The following is a 20,692-nucleotide window of genomic DNA, read 5'->3' on the forward strand; positions in this document are numbered from 1 at the left end:
AATCCTTGATGTGTTTTCGAATTGGGTTATTTAGTAAATTTTCAACACTTATTATGGAACATACTTCTTAATAGTTTTTTGTGAATCCACCCCCAGATTAATTTAAAAACATATATTTGGATCACATATTTAGGCATTACCATTTAATATAGCATAAAGCATGCAAAGTTGGAGAAGGTAATTTAATCTTTACACTGTGATCAAAGTCAATGAGAACATTAATTAGTGTTAATTACATAAAACAGCAACCTGCACACACACACACACGTTGTGTGATTCAAATTGTTACAGGTAACATAAGGGTCACAGGTATGTAGTGTAACATTAATACAAATATGTGTATGTATGTATGTGTGTGTGTGTGTGTGTGTGTGTGTGTACCTGTTTTTCTATTCAAATTAAACCTGAATACACACAGACTCATCGGGACTCGTTGAGATGTGAAGATCTTTTGGAAGTATTATTGGTCGCTTTGTCTCCTCAGGCATTGCAGACATTGTACAAGCCACTAGTAGGTGAAAATAATGTGCGAACGCGGACAATTTGATTATCATTCATTAACCCAGCAGCTCATCGGATTGTAGTGTTTCTTCATTCACTCCTTTTCCTGTTGATTCTGAAATGAAACACAGAGACAATCACAGAAATTCAAAAGAGAGAAGATCATAATGAATGATCATAAATCATAATGAATGTAAATAAGTTACCATCAAATTACCATTACAAAAAAAAAAAAAAAAAAGTACAAAATCCGTTAAATAACACATTGTAATTAGCACTTCTGACTAATTTTATAAGTTAAATTTTGTTTGAGGACTTGCTCTTTTCTCACAAATGAATATTATATTTGCGAACTCAGTCATGCACCTTCCAACATGCAAACTTGCCCATTCCTCTCAGGACAAACACACTTTCATTCACTTACATTCATTTCTAATTATTTGGCAATTTGTATTCAGAGGATTTTGTTGGATATATGAACAGATCATAGTGTAAATCAAAATCATTTAAAACAAGTGCCAGAGCAAGTACTTCATACTGTCTCAGCATTTTTACATTCAGAAATAAACTAACTTACATTAAGTGCAAATAATGATAAATTCTATTGACACTAAAATAGCAGTATTTTCTTTAGCAAGGTGGCAGACATTTATACCTCAGTATTGTCGTACATTAAAAAACAGTATACAATAATAACATATTGACTGTAATTTATATTTATTACAATTATTAAATGGATAATGCTTTATTGGGACAATAAAGCCCCCCCTACACCTACCCCTAACCGTACCCGATAAACACTTTATTATTGACTTAAAATAAATGCCTTTCAGATCTGATATGTAATGAGAAAAGGAGAAGAACAAGTTTGGCAAAAGGTGAACTCATTTGAACTGGCCGATCATATTAAAATGAATTGCTTCGGATATTTGCACTTAGAGTAAACATTTGTTGAAATATTATTTTCCTGTTTGTCACTGTACAGCTGGACTTCTATAAATAGAGCAGACGGTGGATAAAGATGAATTAAAAGACAACTACTCACCATGTGTAAAAACTCCACTATGTTCAGTACCGGTGTTACAGACTACAAGGCTCTTGCCCTGTCTGTCTCCGACTATCCCATCAGCACCATGCGGCCCTCCAATCGCTTGACTTACGACAGTGTCTTCAACAAAAATGCGCCGTTCCCTTTCACCTTTCTCCATCTCTGATCTTGTCTCTTCTTTTGAGACAGCACCTGGAAAGACAGATTTACATGTATATGCTGAAGAGCCTGTTCTTCTATATTCTGTGTGAAGGTGCAATGCCTTTGTATTTTAATGGGTCACAGACATTTCTTTATTTAATACTAATTTAATATTTTAATCTTATCAGTTAGTTGGGAAAATGAGCATCCCTAGGCTCTTCACGTCAGATTTGTATTTGATTCATCTGTTTATTATTAGCTTTAATTTGCATGCTGATCTTGAACAACCTACATTGCTTTTGTTAAACAAAACAATATGTGATTGGTCGCTGTACATGTCAAAGGTGGAGAGTGATCAGACTTTATGGCGTAACTCAAAGGTTTGACTATGTGAGACGACACTAGCAATTGCAGGTGTTTTTTTTTTTTTTTTTTAATTAATGAAATGAAAGGATCTGGAGAAATGTATCAGAGTAAAAGAATCATTTAAGTACAGTAGTACTAATGAAGCATTTGTACTATATTTCTTCAAACGTACAGATTTTAGCAAAGCAACAAACCCCATTTTTATTGAACATTTTATTGAACAAAACACATTTTACACTTGCTGTATCAGTTTTAATACTAACCTATTTCTTGTTCAAAGATCTCCACTTCATCGATCAAAGCTGCACACAGAATTACAATACATTAGTTAAATCCACCATTAATGTGAATTAACAATAAACTATACTTTCGACATCATTTAGGGGGCCAAAATTTAATATCAGAGTATCGCTAATTTGCTCACAATATTGATATATAAGGTTGAAATAAGGTTGTTGAATTTTACAATTCTTGATAGAAATTTCAATAATCATAGAAAAAACTAATACTAGGCTAAACAGTTTGAGGAAAAAGGTTCTCAAGCTTACTGAAGAAAACAGTAAAGTAAAGAAAAATATTCAATAAAATAAGAACAACAATAATCAAGAAATTCAATAATCAAATGTGCAAGTAAAACACTGCATAGTCTTCACAGTATGAATCAAATATGAATCGATTATTATTAAAAATCCAAAAAATGATTCAGTCAAGAGCAGTGAGTGACTTTCTCTGTCTTTCGTTGTGTTATTAACATTAATTATACAGACAGCAGCAGCAGGTTTATTAGACTGCTGTCTCTTTAAAGGTCCCATGACATGCTGCTTTTTGGATGCTTTTATATAGGCCTATGTGGTTCCTAGTACTGTATCTGAAGTCTCTTTCCCGAAATTCAGCCTTGGTGCAGAATTTCAGCCACTACGAGCCAGTCCCACAATGAGCTTTCCTTAGGACGTGCCATTTCTGTGTCTGTGCTTTAAATGCTAATGAGGAGGAGAGAGGCGGGGCAACCAGCTTGCGCTACCATGCGCTAATGTTGACAGTGGATGTATCTCAATGGCTCGTAGACACAGTCCTTCAAGCTTTTCAGGTTGACCCAGGATCTGATCCGGATGGATTAGTACCAGATGAAGAAGTTGCAACTCAGCGGCTACAGCAGGACGTCTCCGAATGGTTAGTTTAAAATATTGTGTCTGGATACAGTACTTTAGTTGGTTTGTTTATGTATGCTGTTACAGTTATTATCATGTAGCTAATGCTAGCCATAGGCTCGGATGAAGGAACTAAAAAAATACTTTGGTGTTCATTTGTTCATCCAAACACTGAGCAACTGTCACGCTTCGCTCGTTTGCAAGCCATGATGTCTCTCGAGGAAAAAAAAATATTGCGCTCGCCTCGCACGGTAGTAGCTCATTTTCTCATGGGCGGGCAAAGCAGAGAAAGGGGAGGTAACCTTTCCCTGTATGACGACATAAAGGGAAGTTTCCAGATTGGGTCATCTGAGCTTTCATTTTCTCAAAGACGAAGCAGGAGACCCAGGGCTCGGTTTACACCTATCGCCATTTCTAGCCACTGGGGGACCATAGGCAGGCTAGGGGAACTCATATTAATTAAAAACCTCATAAAGTGAAATTTTCATGCCATGGGACCTTTAAGATAGTGATGCCTAGTCTGATTCATTTCCGCGAACCATCTCTTTCAGACAGTTTGATTCAATGAACCAGTTCAAAAAATTATTAATCAGTTCCTTACATTATGTACAACTAATATTACATCAATGAAACATTCAAATTAATTTATTTGTGTGAATGAATATTGCTGATTATTGCCTTTCATTCACTTAAGTTAATGATATCTGTGGTCACAGTTTCATTTGCTGATCCTTCATTGTCGGATACGACTGATGACTGAGTTTTTTGACAATTACTAACCGTTGCCAATTTTAAGATATATAACTTTTAAGTAGTAACTTTTCAAACACATTTCTTGCTGAATCAGTTGTAATACTTACGTGTTTCTTGTTCAGAGATCTCCCCTTTCTTTGTCAAAGCTGCCCACAGAAACACAGAAATAAGATTTTAAGTGAATGATCAGAGGAACATGTCAAAAACACTAAGACGACGCTGTGTGATGCTTCATGTGCTTCTAATAATCACTTACAAAACAATACACATTGACAGCACTTATTGGTTAATGTTGATTTATATACTGTACATTTTAACATCAGTTAAGTGATATGTCACATCTGTGGCATTTTTAAATTAGGCTTAATTAACTCTGTAGCATTTTTCTCTGGCTGTTTCAGCTGGAATACTTACACATTTGCTTTAGTCGTTCAGAGATCTTGCCTTCATGTCACAGCAGCACAGAAACAAGATGATAATAAGTAAACGAACAGATGAATTTCTCTTTTTTTTCACTAAATGACTAAGCATTTTAATATATACAAGGACAACTATTATTGTATATTTAAACTCTGCTGTATCACAATAAAGCTGATTTGTTTTTCTCTGTATATCAGTTTTAATACTTACGCAATTCTTTTTCACAGTACTTCGCTTTATGTCACAGGAGCACATAGAAACAGAAAAATGAGGAGATTATAAGTGAATGAACAGATGAACATGACAGAAACACTGAGAAGATACTGTGTGACTGTGTGCTTCTAATAATAATTCTAATCAATATCTTTAAGATTGCAAAGGCTATAGGCAGGTGAGGATTTTTTCAGGGTTGGAGCTAAACTCTGCAGAAAAATGGCTCTCTTAACTTGCCTGAGTTAAACTGACAAATAAATGTATATAATCAGTTGTTATGTACTGTACTGGCAATATAATTGCTTTACACATGCTTATAGATCATTGAAACCAATTATTTTAGATCATTAAACGTTGTATATATCTTTCCCTTTCCGTACTGTGTAGGTTTCACACTCTTGCTATTCTAGAGTAACCCCTTCATTGCTTAAACCTCAAAAATATTTGTCATTAATATACAGTATATTAATGATATATGAGAAAATGGAGGTATAATACAAGACTAGGCAAAAAAATATATATTGTTGGATGAGGCTTCCCAAGATGAGTTGAATGAGCTGACTGAGATCATAGAAAGCAGCTGTTCTGAGGTTAAGGCCATTTATGAAGAGCTACGTCAAATGCAGACTCCTGAACAACACTTATGACACAGGATCGACGAAAGAGCATCACTTTCAGAATTCAAGAAGAATGTTCACTTTGAAGTGTCTAGTTTAAACAGCTTGTTTGTGTCTCTACGCACTTCAGGAAGACCCAAGCATCAGAAACAAGTGGATGGTTTATTTTAATGGAGTCCCGGATCGCATTGAAGAATTGTTTGTTCTGAGCATTTTGTTTTGTAAACGAGGCAGTGTAATGGAGAGCTTGCAAGAAGCTTTGTTAAAAGATGAAGCAGCAGCTGCATCACAAACTGTGAGTTAACAATTTCATAAATTTTGTCTGTAAATGATGGTTTTATAACACTTATTCACATGCAGTACTAGTGAGAAAGCGTTGACACATTTTTCTACGCCATGACATTAACCAATCATAACAGTGACCATTTACTGACAAGCCTTAAAGAACCCATTTTTTTTTTAACTTTTGTTTAAATCAAACAAAATTTTGAAAAAGTCTACTATAGAAAAATAAAGCTCATTTTCTCCTGTTGTTGTAGCTGTAATACTTACACATTTGCTTTAGTCGTTCAGAGATCTCCGCTTCATGTCACAGCAGCACATAGAAAAAGAAAAATGAGATAAGTGAGTGATCAGATGAACATGACAGAAACACTGAGAAGATGCTGTGTGATTCTTCATGTGCTTCTAATAATCACTTCATCATCTGCATTAATTGAGTTATCAGTAGCAATTGCAGTAATGTTATATCACAATGTTTTATATGATTATATCATCAATATATTAATATCATGCAGCTCAATACTGGACAATCACACACTTCATTAATAATTGCACTAAATGAAACACAAGCAGACCTAAGGGTAAAAACATACTCACAATGAATTATCATATTATACATATATTAAATTCTACTGTAGCACAATAAAGCTAATTTTTCTCTCTGTATGAGCTGTAAAACTTACACATTTCCTTTAGTTTTTCTGAGATCTTCACTTCATGTCACAGCAGCACATGGAAACAGAGAAATTAGGAGATTGTGAGTGAATGAACGGATTAATTTGTCACAAACACTGCTTCTAAAAATCATTTCATCATCTGTACGACTATATATTTATGATCAGTAATGAATACAGCATGGTTTCTCAACTCTGAGTTTAGCTCCAACCCTGATCAAATTGACATGCCTGTAGCTTTCTAGTAATTCTGAAGACATTGATTAGCTTATTCAGGTGTTTTTGATTAGATTTGGAGAAAAATTTGAGGAACAGAATTCAGAACTACTGAATTACAGTAATGCTGTATGTGTTAAAGCCATCATTAAATGTAAATTAATGAGAACAATATTTCCACAGCTGCCGTGTCATGTAAATGTATATTTAGAACCTTTATAATATATAATGACAATGAATAATCATATTGTACATTTAAACTGCTGTAGCACAATAAAGATAATTTTTCTCTGGCTTTATCTGCTGTAGTACTTACATGTTTGATGGTGTTCAGATATCTCAGCTACATGTGTCACAGCAGCACACAGAAACAGAGAAATAAGATAAATGATTTTGCAGATGAACATGAAGATACTGTGATTCTTTAGTGCTTTGATAATCACTTCATCATGTAAATAACTTATTAACAATATGATACATCTTACAGTAATGTGTTAATTGGCTAGTTCATATGTACATACACACACACACACACATATATACATATATATATATATAGAACAATTTGAGAACTAATTAAGTTAAATATCCACTTTAAATACCCGGATGATGCACTTGAAATGTGGAATGTTGGACACAATGTTGGGGGTAATGCATTACAGTAACACAAGTTATGTAATCAGATTACTTGTTTTATGTGACCAGTAAAGTAATGCATTAGCTTTTAATTTACAAGAAAATATCTGAGTTACTTTTTTCAAAAAAGTAACGTCAGTTTCTTTGTTTTCTACCGTGGCCGTGAGAGCTTAACGCACTGCAATTTAAAAAAATAAAAATACATGCAAATAGAAAGCGCTTTTACATTTGCCAAAACAAACAAGGAAGCCCAGCCCAGATGAGAAAAGTAATGGAAATGTAATGCATTACTTTCCATAAAAAGTAACTAAGTAATGTAATTAGTTACTTTTTTAAGGAGTAACACAATACTGTACTAAATTACTGTTAAAAGTAACTTTCACTGGCCACTTCATGCACTCATTCACAGCTTTAATTACATAGCAGAGGGGGAGGGCTATCAGACTCTGATTATGAAAAACAAAATAACTATAAAATTCACACATTACGCGGTTGAGTATAGTGCACAAGTACACAGTATATAAGTGCACAGTGTATAGTGCCTCATTTGGCACTCCAGTCTGTTACATTTACCAACCCTAAACATGACATTAAAAAAACAACATGTGAATGGTCAGAATAAAAATATAAAATTTATCTTTAAAATGTAGTGAAGTTAAAGTCTTCTATATATACTGTAACCGACCTTGTTTTCATAGTACATTTATGAACTATTGCACAATAAACTCTTGCTACATCAGTTTAATACTTACGCAATTCTTTTTCACAGTCCTCCGCTTCATGTTACAGCAGTACAAAGAAACAAAAATGATAAAATTATAAGTTAATGATCAGACAGAAACACTGAGAAAATGCTGTGTGATTCTTCATGTACTTCTGATAATCAATGTGCAAAATGCTTAAATATATGAATTATCAGTAACAATTACAGTAACGTTGTATGAGTGAACATTAGTTAAATCAATTTGTATTAGCAACAAACAATACAAAAACACTTTATAATATGGATTCATCTGTTAACTTTAACTACTTTAGTTAATATGAACTAACAATGAAAAATACTTAATGTTACTTTGAACATTTACTCATATATTGTTAAAATCAAAAGTTATACCTGTAAATATTATTTAATGGATCTGATCTAACATGAACTAATAATGAACAGTTTCATATTAATTAACATTAAAGATGTTAGGTATTAACCAACTAAAACAAATGGCTTGATCAGTGTTAATGTTTGTAAATGCATTACCTAACATTAACTAATAGGACTTTATTATTAAGTGTCACCAATAATACTTACCACATATTTAACTAGTAACTAATCATTTATATATTTTAAACAATAGTTAAATAATGTGTCACACCCATGACTTTTTTATATTAAATTCAACTTACTCATTTGCTTTAGTTGTGCGGAGATCTCGGCTTCATGTCACAGCAGCACACAGAAACAGAAATAAGGAGATTATAAGTAAATTAACATGACAGAAACACTGTGAAGATACTGTGTGATTCTTCATATGCTTCTAAATCAATTCATCATCTGCATGACTTTTTATTAATAATCAGTAATGCTGCCTCTGAGCTGCAATAATATGTCTGTAAAAATATCTAAATACCAATTCAGATGCAGGTTATGAAAAAAAAAAAATCCCGGCTGTTGTAGCCTAAAAGTTGAATCAAATCATGCTGTCTGAATAAAACTAAACTATAACAAGTCTCCTATCCAATTCTTTCACATTTTGTCAATTTAATCACAAAATTCAAACTATACATGCAATTCTGAATGTGACATGACAAATCGCCTCAGTAAATGCAGTGAGGAACACAAGTGAACCGATCATCTCTTCCTCTTTACTACTAGTTATAGAATGAAATAAACATCAGAAGGAAAGAACCATGGAAACAGCTTGTACAGCCAATTCCATGTAAAGTTGTAGTTTCAGTTTTAAGTCGATTAAATGAGGTCAAAGTTTAATACACAGTAGAGGTCTCTGTTAGTGTTTTTAAAGCATTTTATCCACCTTTTTCCAATGCCCTATGATATTTTGGGACGTGAGGATTTGCGGAGAAAAAGGAGATATTTGAGGAGATTCTTAGTGCAATAATTATTCATGGGTTATGTTGTTAATTATATCAGGAGAGCAGACCACACATGTGCAGTATATGTTGTCTTTTTTCATGTAGTTACAGTGGAATATAAAGGAAAAATTAATAAGGAGAAAAAGAATGCAGCGAAGTGAGAAGAGCTCTTGCCATAGATACTCTTGTTAAACCATGTCACATTAAAATAGCGTTACGTTATTCTCCTGACATCTGAAAATAGAACATAAAAGAAAATGTACAGGTGCTGGTCATATAATTGGAATATCATCAAAAAGTTGATTTATTTCACTAATTCCATTCAAAAAGTGAAACTTGTACATTATATTCATTCATTACACACAGACTGTGTCTGGTCAGGCGAGTTTGCTGGCCAATCAAGCGCAGTAACACTATGGTCATTGAACCAGCTTTTGGTACCTTTGGCAGTGTGGGCAGGTGCCAAGTCCTGCTGGAAAATGAAATCAGCCTCTCCATAAAGCTTGTCAACAGAAGGAAGCATGAAGTGCTCTAAAATTCTTCCTTCCAGTCAACTTTACACTCTGTAAACAGCCACACCATTATTGTGGTTTCAAAGAACAAGAGATACCCAGAATTTATACTGTAGGGATGGTCATTTATTCAAACTCAAATGTAAATATTCTAATATTTTGAGATACTGATTTTTGACTTTCATGAGCTGTAAGCTCTAATCATCAAAATTAAAAGAAATAAACATTTGAAATATATCAGTCTGTGTGTAATGAATGAATATAATATACAAGTTTCACTTTTTGAATAGAATTAGAAATAAATCAACTTTTGATGATATTCTAATTATATGACCAGCACCTGTATAGCTCATTCAGTCAAACTGGAAGATAAGGTTTATTTGTAGTGCAACCTTGAGTTGAAATTATTTGTTTCAGTCCTTTTAAATGGAACATTCCCAAACCGGAAGAGCATCCCATAAGTTAAATTGCAAAAGGCTTGCTAGGAAAAAAGGTGGATACACATTTCCATAGTCAGATACATTCTGTTTTGAGAACAGTCATTTCCATAACAGTGTTTCTTCCTCTGAAATGTGAAAATGAAAACTGAAATAAAATATTTATTGCTCTGTAGAGAGCTAAACCTTCGGTGGATATAGTTGCTTCTGGTTTGTGAATTGTAATTCACAGAAAGTATACACAATATTCTGTCACCCAAAAACTCACCTCTTTTGCCACGTCTGTAATGCATGCATTTCCCTCATCTAAAATATACAACTCGTTTATAGGCTGACATTTCTCTGATATCTGGACTAGATTGTAAATATAAATAGGGTTCAATTGACTGAAAATGTCACACCTATAATGCTGGAATTGCTCCAATGTTGTTTAAGCTGTAATGCTTACACATTTGCTTTAGTTTTCCAGAGATCTCCGCTTCATGTCACAGCATCACATAGAAACAGAAAACACTACATTAATTACTGCACTAAATCAAACACAAGCAGAACTGATGATGAAAAATCATTATACATTTACTGTAGCACAGTAAAGTTCACTTTTCTTTGGCTGTATCAGCTGTAATACTTACACGTTTCATTTTGTCGTTCAGAGATCTTCGCTTCATGTCACAGCAGCACATAGAAACAGAGAAATGAGACGATTATAAGTGAACGAACAGAAACACTAAGGCATGACATACATCAGATTACTAAATAAATATATTATTTACTCTCCATGTTCTTCCAAACCTGTATGGCTAGATATTAAAAGTCTTCATGCAGCTCATTTCCATGCAGTAAGATGCTACAAATATACTCCAGCGACTTAAGACTGGTTTTGTGGTCCAGGGTCACATATGAAAGCTTTATGTGCAGTTTAAGTGATATTTTACATTTACATCTACTGTAATGCAACAAAATTCATTTTTCCCTTTCTTGCTGTATCATCTGTATTACTTACACTTTTGATTTTTTAGTTCAGAGGTCTTGCGACAATAAAGTACAACAACAGCAGCTGCAGCTGCAGCCATTAGCAGCATAACAACAGCAATCCCTGTTATAGCACCTGGAGACAGACCTGGTTCTGTAATGATAAAGAGAGACGGTCATTAGTGTGAATGTGTGTCTGATCTATAACAAACACTATTGAGTTCTGATGTTTTGAGTTCTGAAAGTTAGTGTATAATGTCTTTGTACACTGAAGTTTTTCAATTTTAAGGGAAGGTTTGATTCCTCATGATCTAAGCCCTTTAAACTCACATCATCTGAATTATTCACAGACAGATGATAAACAATCTTTACTTCAAAACACTTGAGTTCCTCACCACTGACAGTGACAGTGAATCTCTTGTATAAGGTCTGTTTGTTGCTGCTGATCTTCACTGTATAAGGTCCAGAGTCTGTGATTCTGGTGTTTGTGATGATCAGAGATCCAGTCTGATCCAGCGCCAGTCTGTCTCTGAATCTCTCATCAGTATCATATAATCTTGAGCTCTTGGCCTCTTTATCACTTTTAGCTATGAGTTTCCCTTCATCTCCAAACCTCCACAGTATCAGCTCATTTCCTTGTAGTTGAGTAACATGAAGAGTGACAGGATCTCCCTCTGTCACTGACACGCTCTTCATTTCAGCTTCAGCCCCAGCAAAAACAGATGGAGACTCTACAAGAAACAGATTCACAGACAGAAAATAATATACTTATCACTGTTACTGGCACTAGAATATTAATCCTTACAGATTAGTTTTGACCCTGGACCACAAAACCAGTCCTAAGTAGCATGGATATATTCGTAGCAATAGCCAACAATACATTGTATGGGTCAAAATTATCGATTTTTCTTTTATGCAAAAAATCATTAGGATATTATGTAAAGATTGTGTTCCATTAAGATATTTTGTAAATTTCCTACCATAAATATATCAAAACTTATTTTTTGATTAGTAATATGCATTGCTAAGAACTTCATTTGGACAACTTTAAAGGTGATTTTCTCAGTATTTTGATTTATTCAAATAGTTGTATCTCGGCCAAATATTGTCTACAACTATCCGAGCAAACCATACATCAATGGAAAGCTTATTTAATCAGCTTTCAGATGATATATAGATCTCAATATAAAAAAAATGACCCTTTTGACTGGTTTTGTGGTCTAGGGTCACATTTCACTGTTTGAATCCCTGCACGTATCTATGTTCAAAAGATGGAATAAAAATTAATTTTATTATACAAGCAATCCTGCTTTGAGTTGTTTCAGTACTGTTACTGAAGGAATGAAACTAAAAAGAAAATTGAAAACATCTAATTATTCAAAAATATAAATATCCTCACCATAGACAGTAACACTAAACTTAATATATAAGGTTCCAGTGTTGTGGCTGATTTCTGCTTTATAAAGTCCAGAGTGATTAGTTCTGATGTTTGTGATGGTGACAGATGACAGAGATCCAGTCTGATTCAGCTGCAGTCTGCCTCTGAATCTCTCATCATCTTCATATGAGATTTCATTTCCATCAATTTGAGCAATGACTGGACCTGGATCTCCAAACCTCCACTGTATCAGATAAAGTTTCTGTATTTTAGTAAGATCGAGGATTAGAGTAACAGAATCTCCCTCCATCACTGACTTCACTTCATCTGTTTCAGCACCAAACACACCTGCAGAACAAACAGAAACAGTTTCTCAAAGATTACACTCATACAACACTGCTGATAATGATGTTAAAGATTTATTCACGATCATTTATTCTCGACTCATTTACACTGTCTGATTTAATGACGTGGTCTTTGTTTTACGTTCTTTTGTGCCCGAGACACCAAATAGCACCTGGTTCCCTATGTTTTGAGTTAATTTATTCGTACACAAAATCAGGGGTGGTGTATCAGTATAGCATAGTATGGCACTCGTTCCCTTACGAAAATTAACTAAGGTTTTATTATAAAAAAATAAAAAATAAAAAAATAACCATGGTGTTTTGGCGTATTGCCATTTATAACCACGGTTTTACTACAAATGCCATGGTTAAACTATGGTTAGTGTAGCAAAATCATGGCTAATTTATGGTTACCGTGGTTTAACTATGGTTTTCTTGGTTTTATTTGCAGTAAAACTACGGTTAATTTTGGTATAGTTCCCCCAAATGCGGTTTCCGGTGAAACCGAAAGTGTTGCAAGAACAAAGAATTGCGCACTTACCACACATCACTAGCAAAAACGGAACGATTTTTAAAGTGGTCTTCATAGTGTTGAAGCTTACATAATCTGATTTCAGTGGATAGTATAAATATTACTAATATTAGTTTTTGATGTACATGATGATTTATGTGCTGCTAAAAACATTAAACTGTAACTTTTAAGACTGTAGCAGAATGGCCGCGGATGTCGACGTCTTCTTCCTTCTTCTCCTCCTCCTCCTCTTCTTTTTCTTCTTCTTGAAATTTATTGGCGGTTGACAAACAACAAAATGGTGTATTTCCGCCACCAACTGGTATGGAGTGTGGATCAAAATGACTACCTTCCCTTTTTAATTTTATTTTTTAATTTATCTTTTATTTTTTATATTCTCTCCCACAAATTTGTTATTTTAAGGTACTGAAAAATAAAACTATAGCATTCATTCCCCGAGTTATTTTGTAATATATCTCTCAATTTAAATCGCACTTTTATTTTTCCTAAATTTTCCTTTAAAATCTGTCTTTCAGTTTCATATTTCTGACAATACAAAATAACATGTTCCACTGATTCTTCTTGCCCACAAAATTCACACCTTCCTGTATCATGTTTACCCATTTTATAAAGTGTACCATTTAATCTTGTGTGTCCAAATCTCATCCTTGATATTACTATTTCCTCCCTCCTGTTTTTCCCTGCACTTCTCATTTCTCCCACTTTCCTTTGAATTCTGTAAAACCATCTACCTTTTTTCTCTATATCCCATTGTTTTTGCCACCTTTCCTTCAGTCTTTTTTTAATAATACTCTTGATTTCACTCTTACTTAGATTAACAATTAAATCAATGTTGTTGTTTTTAACTGCCTCTTTTGCTTCTTTATCTGCAGTTTCATTTCCTTGGATACCAATATGTGCAGGCACCCATAAAAATACCACTGTAATACCCGTCATTTGAATTCTGTATAACGTTTGTATTATTTCCATTAAAATGTCTGGTCTACTTTCCGAATGACTGTATAATAAACTAGCCACTGATGCACATGAATCTGAACAAATAACTGATTTCAAAGGTCTAATCTCTTCTATCCACTGTGTTGCTAATAACAGTGCAATCATTTCTCCTGAATAAACAGATAACTCATCACTAGTCCTTTTCTTTACCGATAAGCGAAACTCGCTAATAAAATTATTATTTTCCACATGATACATTAACCTTTCATTCACCATTTTTTCCATTGTTTTACCAATATTAGATGTCAAAGCAATAGGTCTATAATTTCCTGGATTTGTACAGTCTTTTCCAGGTTTACGTATTGGAATTATAACCGCCTCCTTCCAACTTTGTGGTAATTTTCCTTCCTCCCAAATTTTATTGTACAATTTTAATAAAACATGCTTGGATACTTCACTAAGATGATTTATCATTAAATAACAAATCTGATCCATACCTGGAGCTGATTTCTTGGTTTTCCTAAGAGAACGATTTAATTCTGTCTTCGTAAATGCTATATTTATTTGGTCATTATAGTATTCCTCATTCTGTATTAACTCTTTATACTGCTCCAACGTCCTTTCCCTTCCTCTTTTTCCCTCCTCACTAATATTGTCTGATTTATGTATTTTAACAAAATTCCTCGCCAGCATTTCTGCTTTGTCTTCATCTTTAACAGCTGTTGTATCACCATCCCTTAATACTGGATACCCAAATTCTCTTTTTATCCCATTCATTCTTTTTATCATTCCCCATACTTGACCGATTTCTGTTTCCCTTCCCACTGTGTTACAAAACTTCCTCCAAAATTCTTTTTTTGTATTTTTAATGATTCTTCTTACACTTGCTTGCTTCCTTTTATATTCAATAAAATTCTGAAAACTATGATTCTTTTTTAACATTTTAAAAGCTTTATTTCGAGATTTAATTGCTTTATCACATTCTTTTGTCCACCATGGTACAATCTTCTTTTTTTTCTTACCTCCCTTCTTTGGAATAGTCTGATTTGCTGCCAACAATATTGCATTACAAATATCATTATTAATCTTATCAACCCCTCCTTCAATTTCGACTTTTTCCATTTCGTGTTCACTAATACTCCTAAATGCCTCCCAATCTGCATTTTCAAAATACCATTTATCTACTCCTCCTGTATAACATTCTTCTACACTTAAATTTACTTCAACTACTATAGGATAATGATCACTCCCTATAGTCGTTTCTCTAAACACCTCCCATGCACATATACCCGCCAATGAATTTGAAACAAGTGTAAGATCAATAGCTGCTTCTGTTCCTGTTCTGACATTAATCCTTGTTCCCCATTCTTCAATCACTATTCCATTCCCATCATTGCACTTGTCCCATAACGTGCTATGAGCGTTAAAATCTCCACAACATATAGTTTTCCCTTCAAAATATATAATCAGTTCATCCAATACCTCTAATGACAATCTTTTGCAAGGATTATAAAAATTTATAATTTTAACATTTCCTTTTTTTCCCTCCAAAACTTCTATTACTATGAATTCCAACTTCTTTCCTTTCCCTAGAACCTTGTATTGTATTCCTTGTTTTACAAATATTATACACCCTCCCCCAATATCTTCCTCTCTATCTCTGCATATGCTATCATATCCTTTAATACTAAAATATAAAACTGGTTTAAGCCAGGTTTCCTGAATGCATATGATTTCTGGTTTCTTTTTAAGCTCTTTTATAAAACTTTTAAACTCTTGACCATTTGCTAACAGGCTTCTTGCATTCCATTGTATAATATTAAGGTTGTCTTATCACCTACACCTCCCAACTTCCCATCCACTTCCAACCTTTTATTGATATTTTCCCAAGATATGTTACTTATACCCAAAAACTTTTCAGCTCCCTTCACAATTATTTTAATTTTCTCTGTTTTGTGTTTGACTTGGTCGGTGCAATTAATTACATATGCAATGAACAAAATCAACCCATCCACTGTCAGTGTTGGGTTACCTTCCACTGCTTGACCAACCTCTTGTCTCGAGATGTCTTTATCTTTGTCAGTACCATCACTTCTCCTTTGCTCTTGGACCTTCTTCACTGCCTCTGCATAACTTATGTTGTTTACCACTTTCACTTGTTCAATTTCCACAGCTCTCTTTCTTATATTACACCCACTGTATGTTACCCTATGTTGCCCCCCACAATTACAGCACTTGTCTTGTGCATTCTCTTCAAAATTTTCAATTCTATGATCACCTCCACTCTTAGGGCATCTTTGTTTTCCTTTGCACACCGCTGCTATATGTCCATATCTCTGACATCTATAACATCGGAGTGGGGGAGGAATATATGGCCTCACTGCAAAGCTCATATATCCAATTTTGACCCTTCCTGGAAGCACTGAATCCTGAAACTCCAAAAGAATTGATAAACTATCAACCCTTTCCCCATTCATTGTTTTTTGCAACCTTTTTATTTTACTCACTTTACCTCCAGAAATACTTTGTTTGAGTCTTTCTAGATCTTCTTCGATTGGAATATGTTATCACTCCCTGTTTCATTCGCGTCTCACCCAACATCTTCCTTTCATTCACTTTTTTCTTGCAAACATTATCAATTTTTAGTGCTTTGTTTTTTGTTCTTCTGTTTTACATACTGTATTACTAACAAGCTTCCATCTCTCAAAATCTTAGCCGTATCCACTTTAACTTTTTCTTCAGCTCTCTAGACAATGCTTTTGGACTTACATGTTCATCTTCCTTTCCGAATTTAAGAATGACTCTATATTCCTCTCTTACGATCTTTTTACGGACAACCCTATTATCTTCTTCTGAACTGTTTCCTTCTAATCCCCTTTTACTGGTTTGGCTATTAACGTTACCTTCATTTCGCCCACTCTTTCTCTTTTCTTGTCCTTTCCTACTACTTATTAAATTCCAGTCATCTGACTCCATTTCATCTTCATCCATTACCCCAGAAATCACCTCAATCCAGTCACAAACCAGTTTATGTCAACCGCCGTAGACTCCAAACACGACTTCACAATCGCCAGCGGATTCAATCACCAGCTCCCTCTCGGCTCAGCTGTGACACTTTCACAAATGCACCGAGGTCGTGCAAGTCGACTGCAGATGTCTTGCAGAGTCCATATTGTTGAAGGCGCCTCCTCTTCTTTTTCTTCTTCTTCTGGTGTTTTATGGCGGTTTGGGAAACCCACAAAAAGGTGCATTACCGCCACCTACTGATCTGGAGTGTGGAGTGTACATAGATTTGGAAGAAAGAAATACAAAGAAACAAACAAAAGTAAAGAGAAGAAAAATAATAATAATAATAAAAAAAAATCCTAGATTCTATCTATGGTTCCTGTGTTTTTCAAGTATTTAAATAATATTTCATGTACTCTTGATTGCCTTGGCCCGTTTCCTAATAATACTTTTAAAGAAATATTATCGACTTCCAACCATCCTAATTCTTGTTTTAACTGAAATCTCTCCCTTTCATATGCAGAACACTCAAAAAGTATATGCATCACTGTTTCTAATTCTCCACATTTGTCACACTTTCCCGATTCATGTTTACCTATTTTATAAAGATTATGGTTTAATGCTGTATGTCCAATTCTTAGTCTTGAAATAATGACCTCTTTCTTCTTATTTCCATATCTTTTCCTCTCATTTCCAACACACTCCTGAATCTGGAAAAGATGTCTTCCTTTAGACCCACTGTTCCATAACTTTTGCCATTTCTTACTTACCTCAATTGCTATCACTCTTTTGAATTCAGCTTTACTTAAAGCTAACTTAATTTCTATTTGTGGATGATTTAATGCTTTCTTAGCTAGCAAGTCTACTTCCTCATTTCCATCCACACCCACATGTGCAGGTACCCAGAGGAAATTTACCTCTATCCTTAACTGTCTTATTCTAAACAAACTTTGTAAAACTTCAAATATCAAATCTTGCCTAGCTTCAGATTTACCACTTAGTAAACTAGTGAGCGCAGCCATTTAGTCACTACATATCACAGTTCTTTCTGGTTGAACTTCTTCAATCCACTGTAGAGCTAGTATGATAGCTAATAATTCAGTGGTAAAAACTGACACATGATCTGACAATCTTTTTGCAATTTTTATTTTAAAAGTAGGAATATATACTGCTGCTGCTGTTCTTCCAGACTCTGGTTCCTTAGACCCATCTGTAAATACCTGTAACACAGAATAATACTCCTGCATTAAATATTGTTGAACTACTAATTCAGTTGACATTTTCATCTCTGTTTTTTATTATTTAGTGAATTTGTAAGTCTATTATTGTCATAGGGAGCAACAAAGGGGGAATTGCTGGTATAGCAACAGAAGGAGCAATTTCATGGTCTTTCAACTCCAAGCTGTTTGCCTCCTTCCTTACTACCCAACCAAAGCTTGCCATTTCTTTGTATTCATATTCCCAACAATCTTTCAAAAGAAGTCTGACTGGATGGTTTTCCAGATGTCCCTTTACACCAGACCAGTACCTTAATTGCAACTGAAACCTACGCTGTTCTAGAGGCAATTCTCCCATGTCAACTTGTAATGAAGCCACCGGAGAAGATCTAAATGCACCACAGCAGATGCGCAAAGCTTGATATTGTATTACCTCTATCTTTTTAAGTAAAGTTTTGTTCGCAGAACTGTATACTACACTACCATAATCTATGTTTGACCTAATCACAGCACAATAAATTATTTTCAATGACTGACATCTTGCCCCCCACTCAGCTCCTGATAAGCACCTTAATACATTTATTCCTTTTTTGCATTTTTATATCAATTTCTGAATATGTATTCTAAAATTTAATTTAGAGTCCATCCATATACCCAAAAATCGTACAACATTAACTTGTTCCAACTGATAACCATACATTTTGACATTCAGGTTTTGATTATTGTTATTTTTCGAAAAACATATTACCGGTACTTGTGTTTTTGCTACGGAAACCGAAAACCCCAATTATTCGCCCAATTTTCCACCTCATTTACTGCTTTTTGTATTTTTTTTTTCTATAAATAAAACATTTCGTCCCCTTTTCCAAAGAGCTCCATCATCTGCATACAATGATCTTCCTATTCCATTATCAACGTTATGAAAGACGTCATTAATCATTAAATTAAAAAGAATAGGACTGCTCACACTTCCTTGGGGAGTTCCATTCTCAATTGGGAGAATCTGAGAAAAAGCAGTCCCTACTCTTACTTGAATCGTTCTTCCAAACAAAAAACTCAAAATCCAGTTATACATTCTTCCATCGATTCTCAAGCTTTCCAATTTCATTAAAAGCCCCTCTTTCCACAGCATATCATAAGCTTTTTCTACATCAAAAAATACTCCCACAAGCACTTCTTTATTAACTTGAGCTTTTCGAATGTCATGTTCCAAACACAATATTGAATCCATCGTATTTCTCCCTTTTCTAAATCCACTTTGACATGCTGAAAATTTTTTCCTACTTTCAATCACATAAGTCAACCTATTCATAACCATCCGTTCCATAACTTTGCATAAATTTGATGTCAGCGTAATAGGTCTATAATTAATTGGCTGAGAATGGTCTTTTCCTGGTTTGGCTATTGGCACAGTGACCCCATGCTTCCAATCTGCTGGTAAATTCCCTGTCTCCCATATTTTGTTAAAAAGTCTTAAAACCATACTTAATGATAAATCTGATAAGTGCTTTACCATCTCATAACATACAGTGGGTACGGAAAGTATTCAGACCACCTTAAATTTTTCACTCTTTGTTATATTGCAGCCATTTGCTAAAATCATTTAAGTTCTTTTTTTTTTTCCTCATTAATGTAGACACAGCACCCCATATTGACAGAAAAACACAAATTGTTGACATTTTTGCAGATTTATTAAAAAAGAACAACTGAAATATCACATGGTCCTAAGTATTCAGACCCTTTGCTGTGACACTCATATATTTAACTCAGGTGCTGTCCATTTCTTCTGATCATCCTTGAGATGGTTCTACACCTTCATTTGAGTCCAGCTGTGTTTGATTATACTGATTGGACTTGATTAGGAAAGCCACACACCTGTCTATATAAGATCTTACAGCTCACAGTGCATGTCAGAGCAAATGAGAATCATGAGGTCAAAGGAACTGCCTGAAGAGCTCAGAGACAGAATTGTGGCAAGGCACAGATCTGGCCAAGGTTACAAAAAAATTCTGCTGCACTTAAGGTTCCTAAGAGCACAGTGGCCTCCATAATCCTTAAATGGAAGACGTTTGGGACGACCAGAACCCTTCCTAGAGCTGGCCGTCCGGCCAAACTGAGCTATTGGGGGAGAAGAGCCTTGGTGAGAGAGGTAAAGAAGAACCCAAAGATCACTGTGGCTGAGCTCCAGAGATGCAGTCGGGAGATGGGAGAAAGTTGTAGAAAGTCAACCATCACTGCAGCCCTCCACCAGTCGGGGC

General features: G+C 34.5%; 1 protein-coding gene across 1 annotated transcript; it reads right to left on the minus strand.

Annotated features, from left to right (window-relative positions):
- Positions 1-168: 168 nt before the first annotated feature.
- On the minus strand, positions 169-13,511 carry LOC131530387 (uncharacterized). The gene is made up of 17 exons (XM_058760637.1): positions 13,285-13,511; positions 12,421-12,747; positions 11,417-11,752; positions 11,053-11,175; positions 10,682-10,711; positions 10,498-10,527; positions 8,414-8,443; positions 7,768-7,791; positions 6,696-6,722; positions 6,173-6,202; positions 5,760-5,789; positions 4,588-4,611; positions 4,372-4,401; positions 4,065-4,103; positions 2,320-2,358; positions 1,547-1,741; positions 169-616 (listed from the first exon to the last, which is right to left on the minus strand). The coding sequence occupies exons 1-17, from the start codon at positions 13,328-13,330 to the stop codon at positions 558-560; spliced, it is 1,419 nt and encodes a 472-aa protein (XP_058616620.1). The 5' UTR covers positions 13,331-13,511; the 3' UTR covers positions 169-557.
- Positions 13,512-20,692: the final 7,181 nt, after the last annotated feature.

This window comes from Onychostoma macrolepis, chromosome 22, assembly GCF_012432095.1.
Source record: "Onychostoma macrolepis isolate SWU-2019 chromosome 22, ASM1243209v1, whole genome shotgun sequence".
NCBI lineage: Eukaryota > Metazoa > Chordata > Actinopteri > Cypriniformes > Cyprinidae > Onychostoma > Onychostoma macrolepis.

Excerpts from the sequence above, each read along its gene's own strand:
- LOC131530387 (XM_058760637.1), bottom strand. The coding sequence starts at position 13,330 with ATGAAGACCACTTTAAAAATCGTTCCGTTTTTGCTAGTGATGTGTG. Across the intron at positions 11,176-11,416 it reads ATTCACTGTCACTGTCAGTG|AACCAGGTCTGTCTCCAGGT; the intron begins GTGAGGAACTCA and ends TTATCATTACAG. Across the intron at positions 10,712-11,052 it reads TGAACTAAAAAATCAAAAGT|CGAAGATCTCTGAACGACAA; the intron begins GTAAGTAATACA and ends TGTGACATGAAG.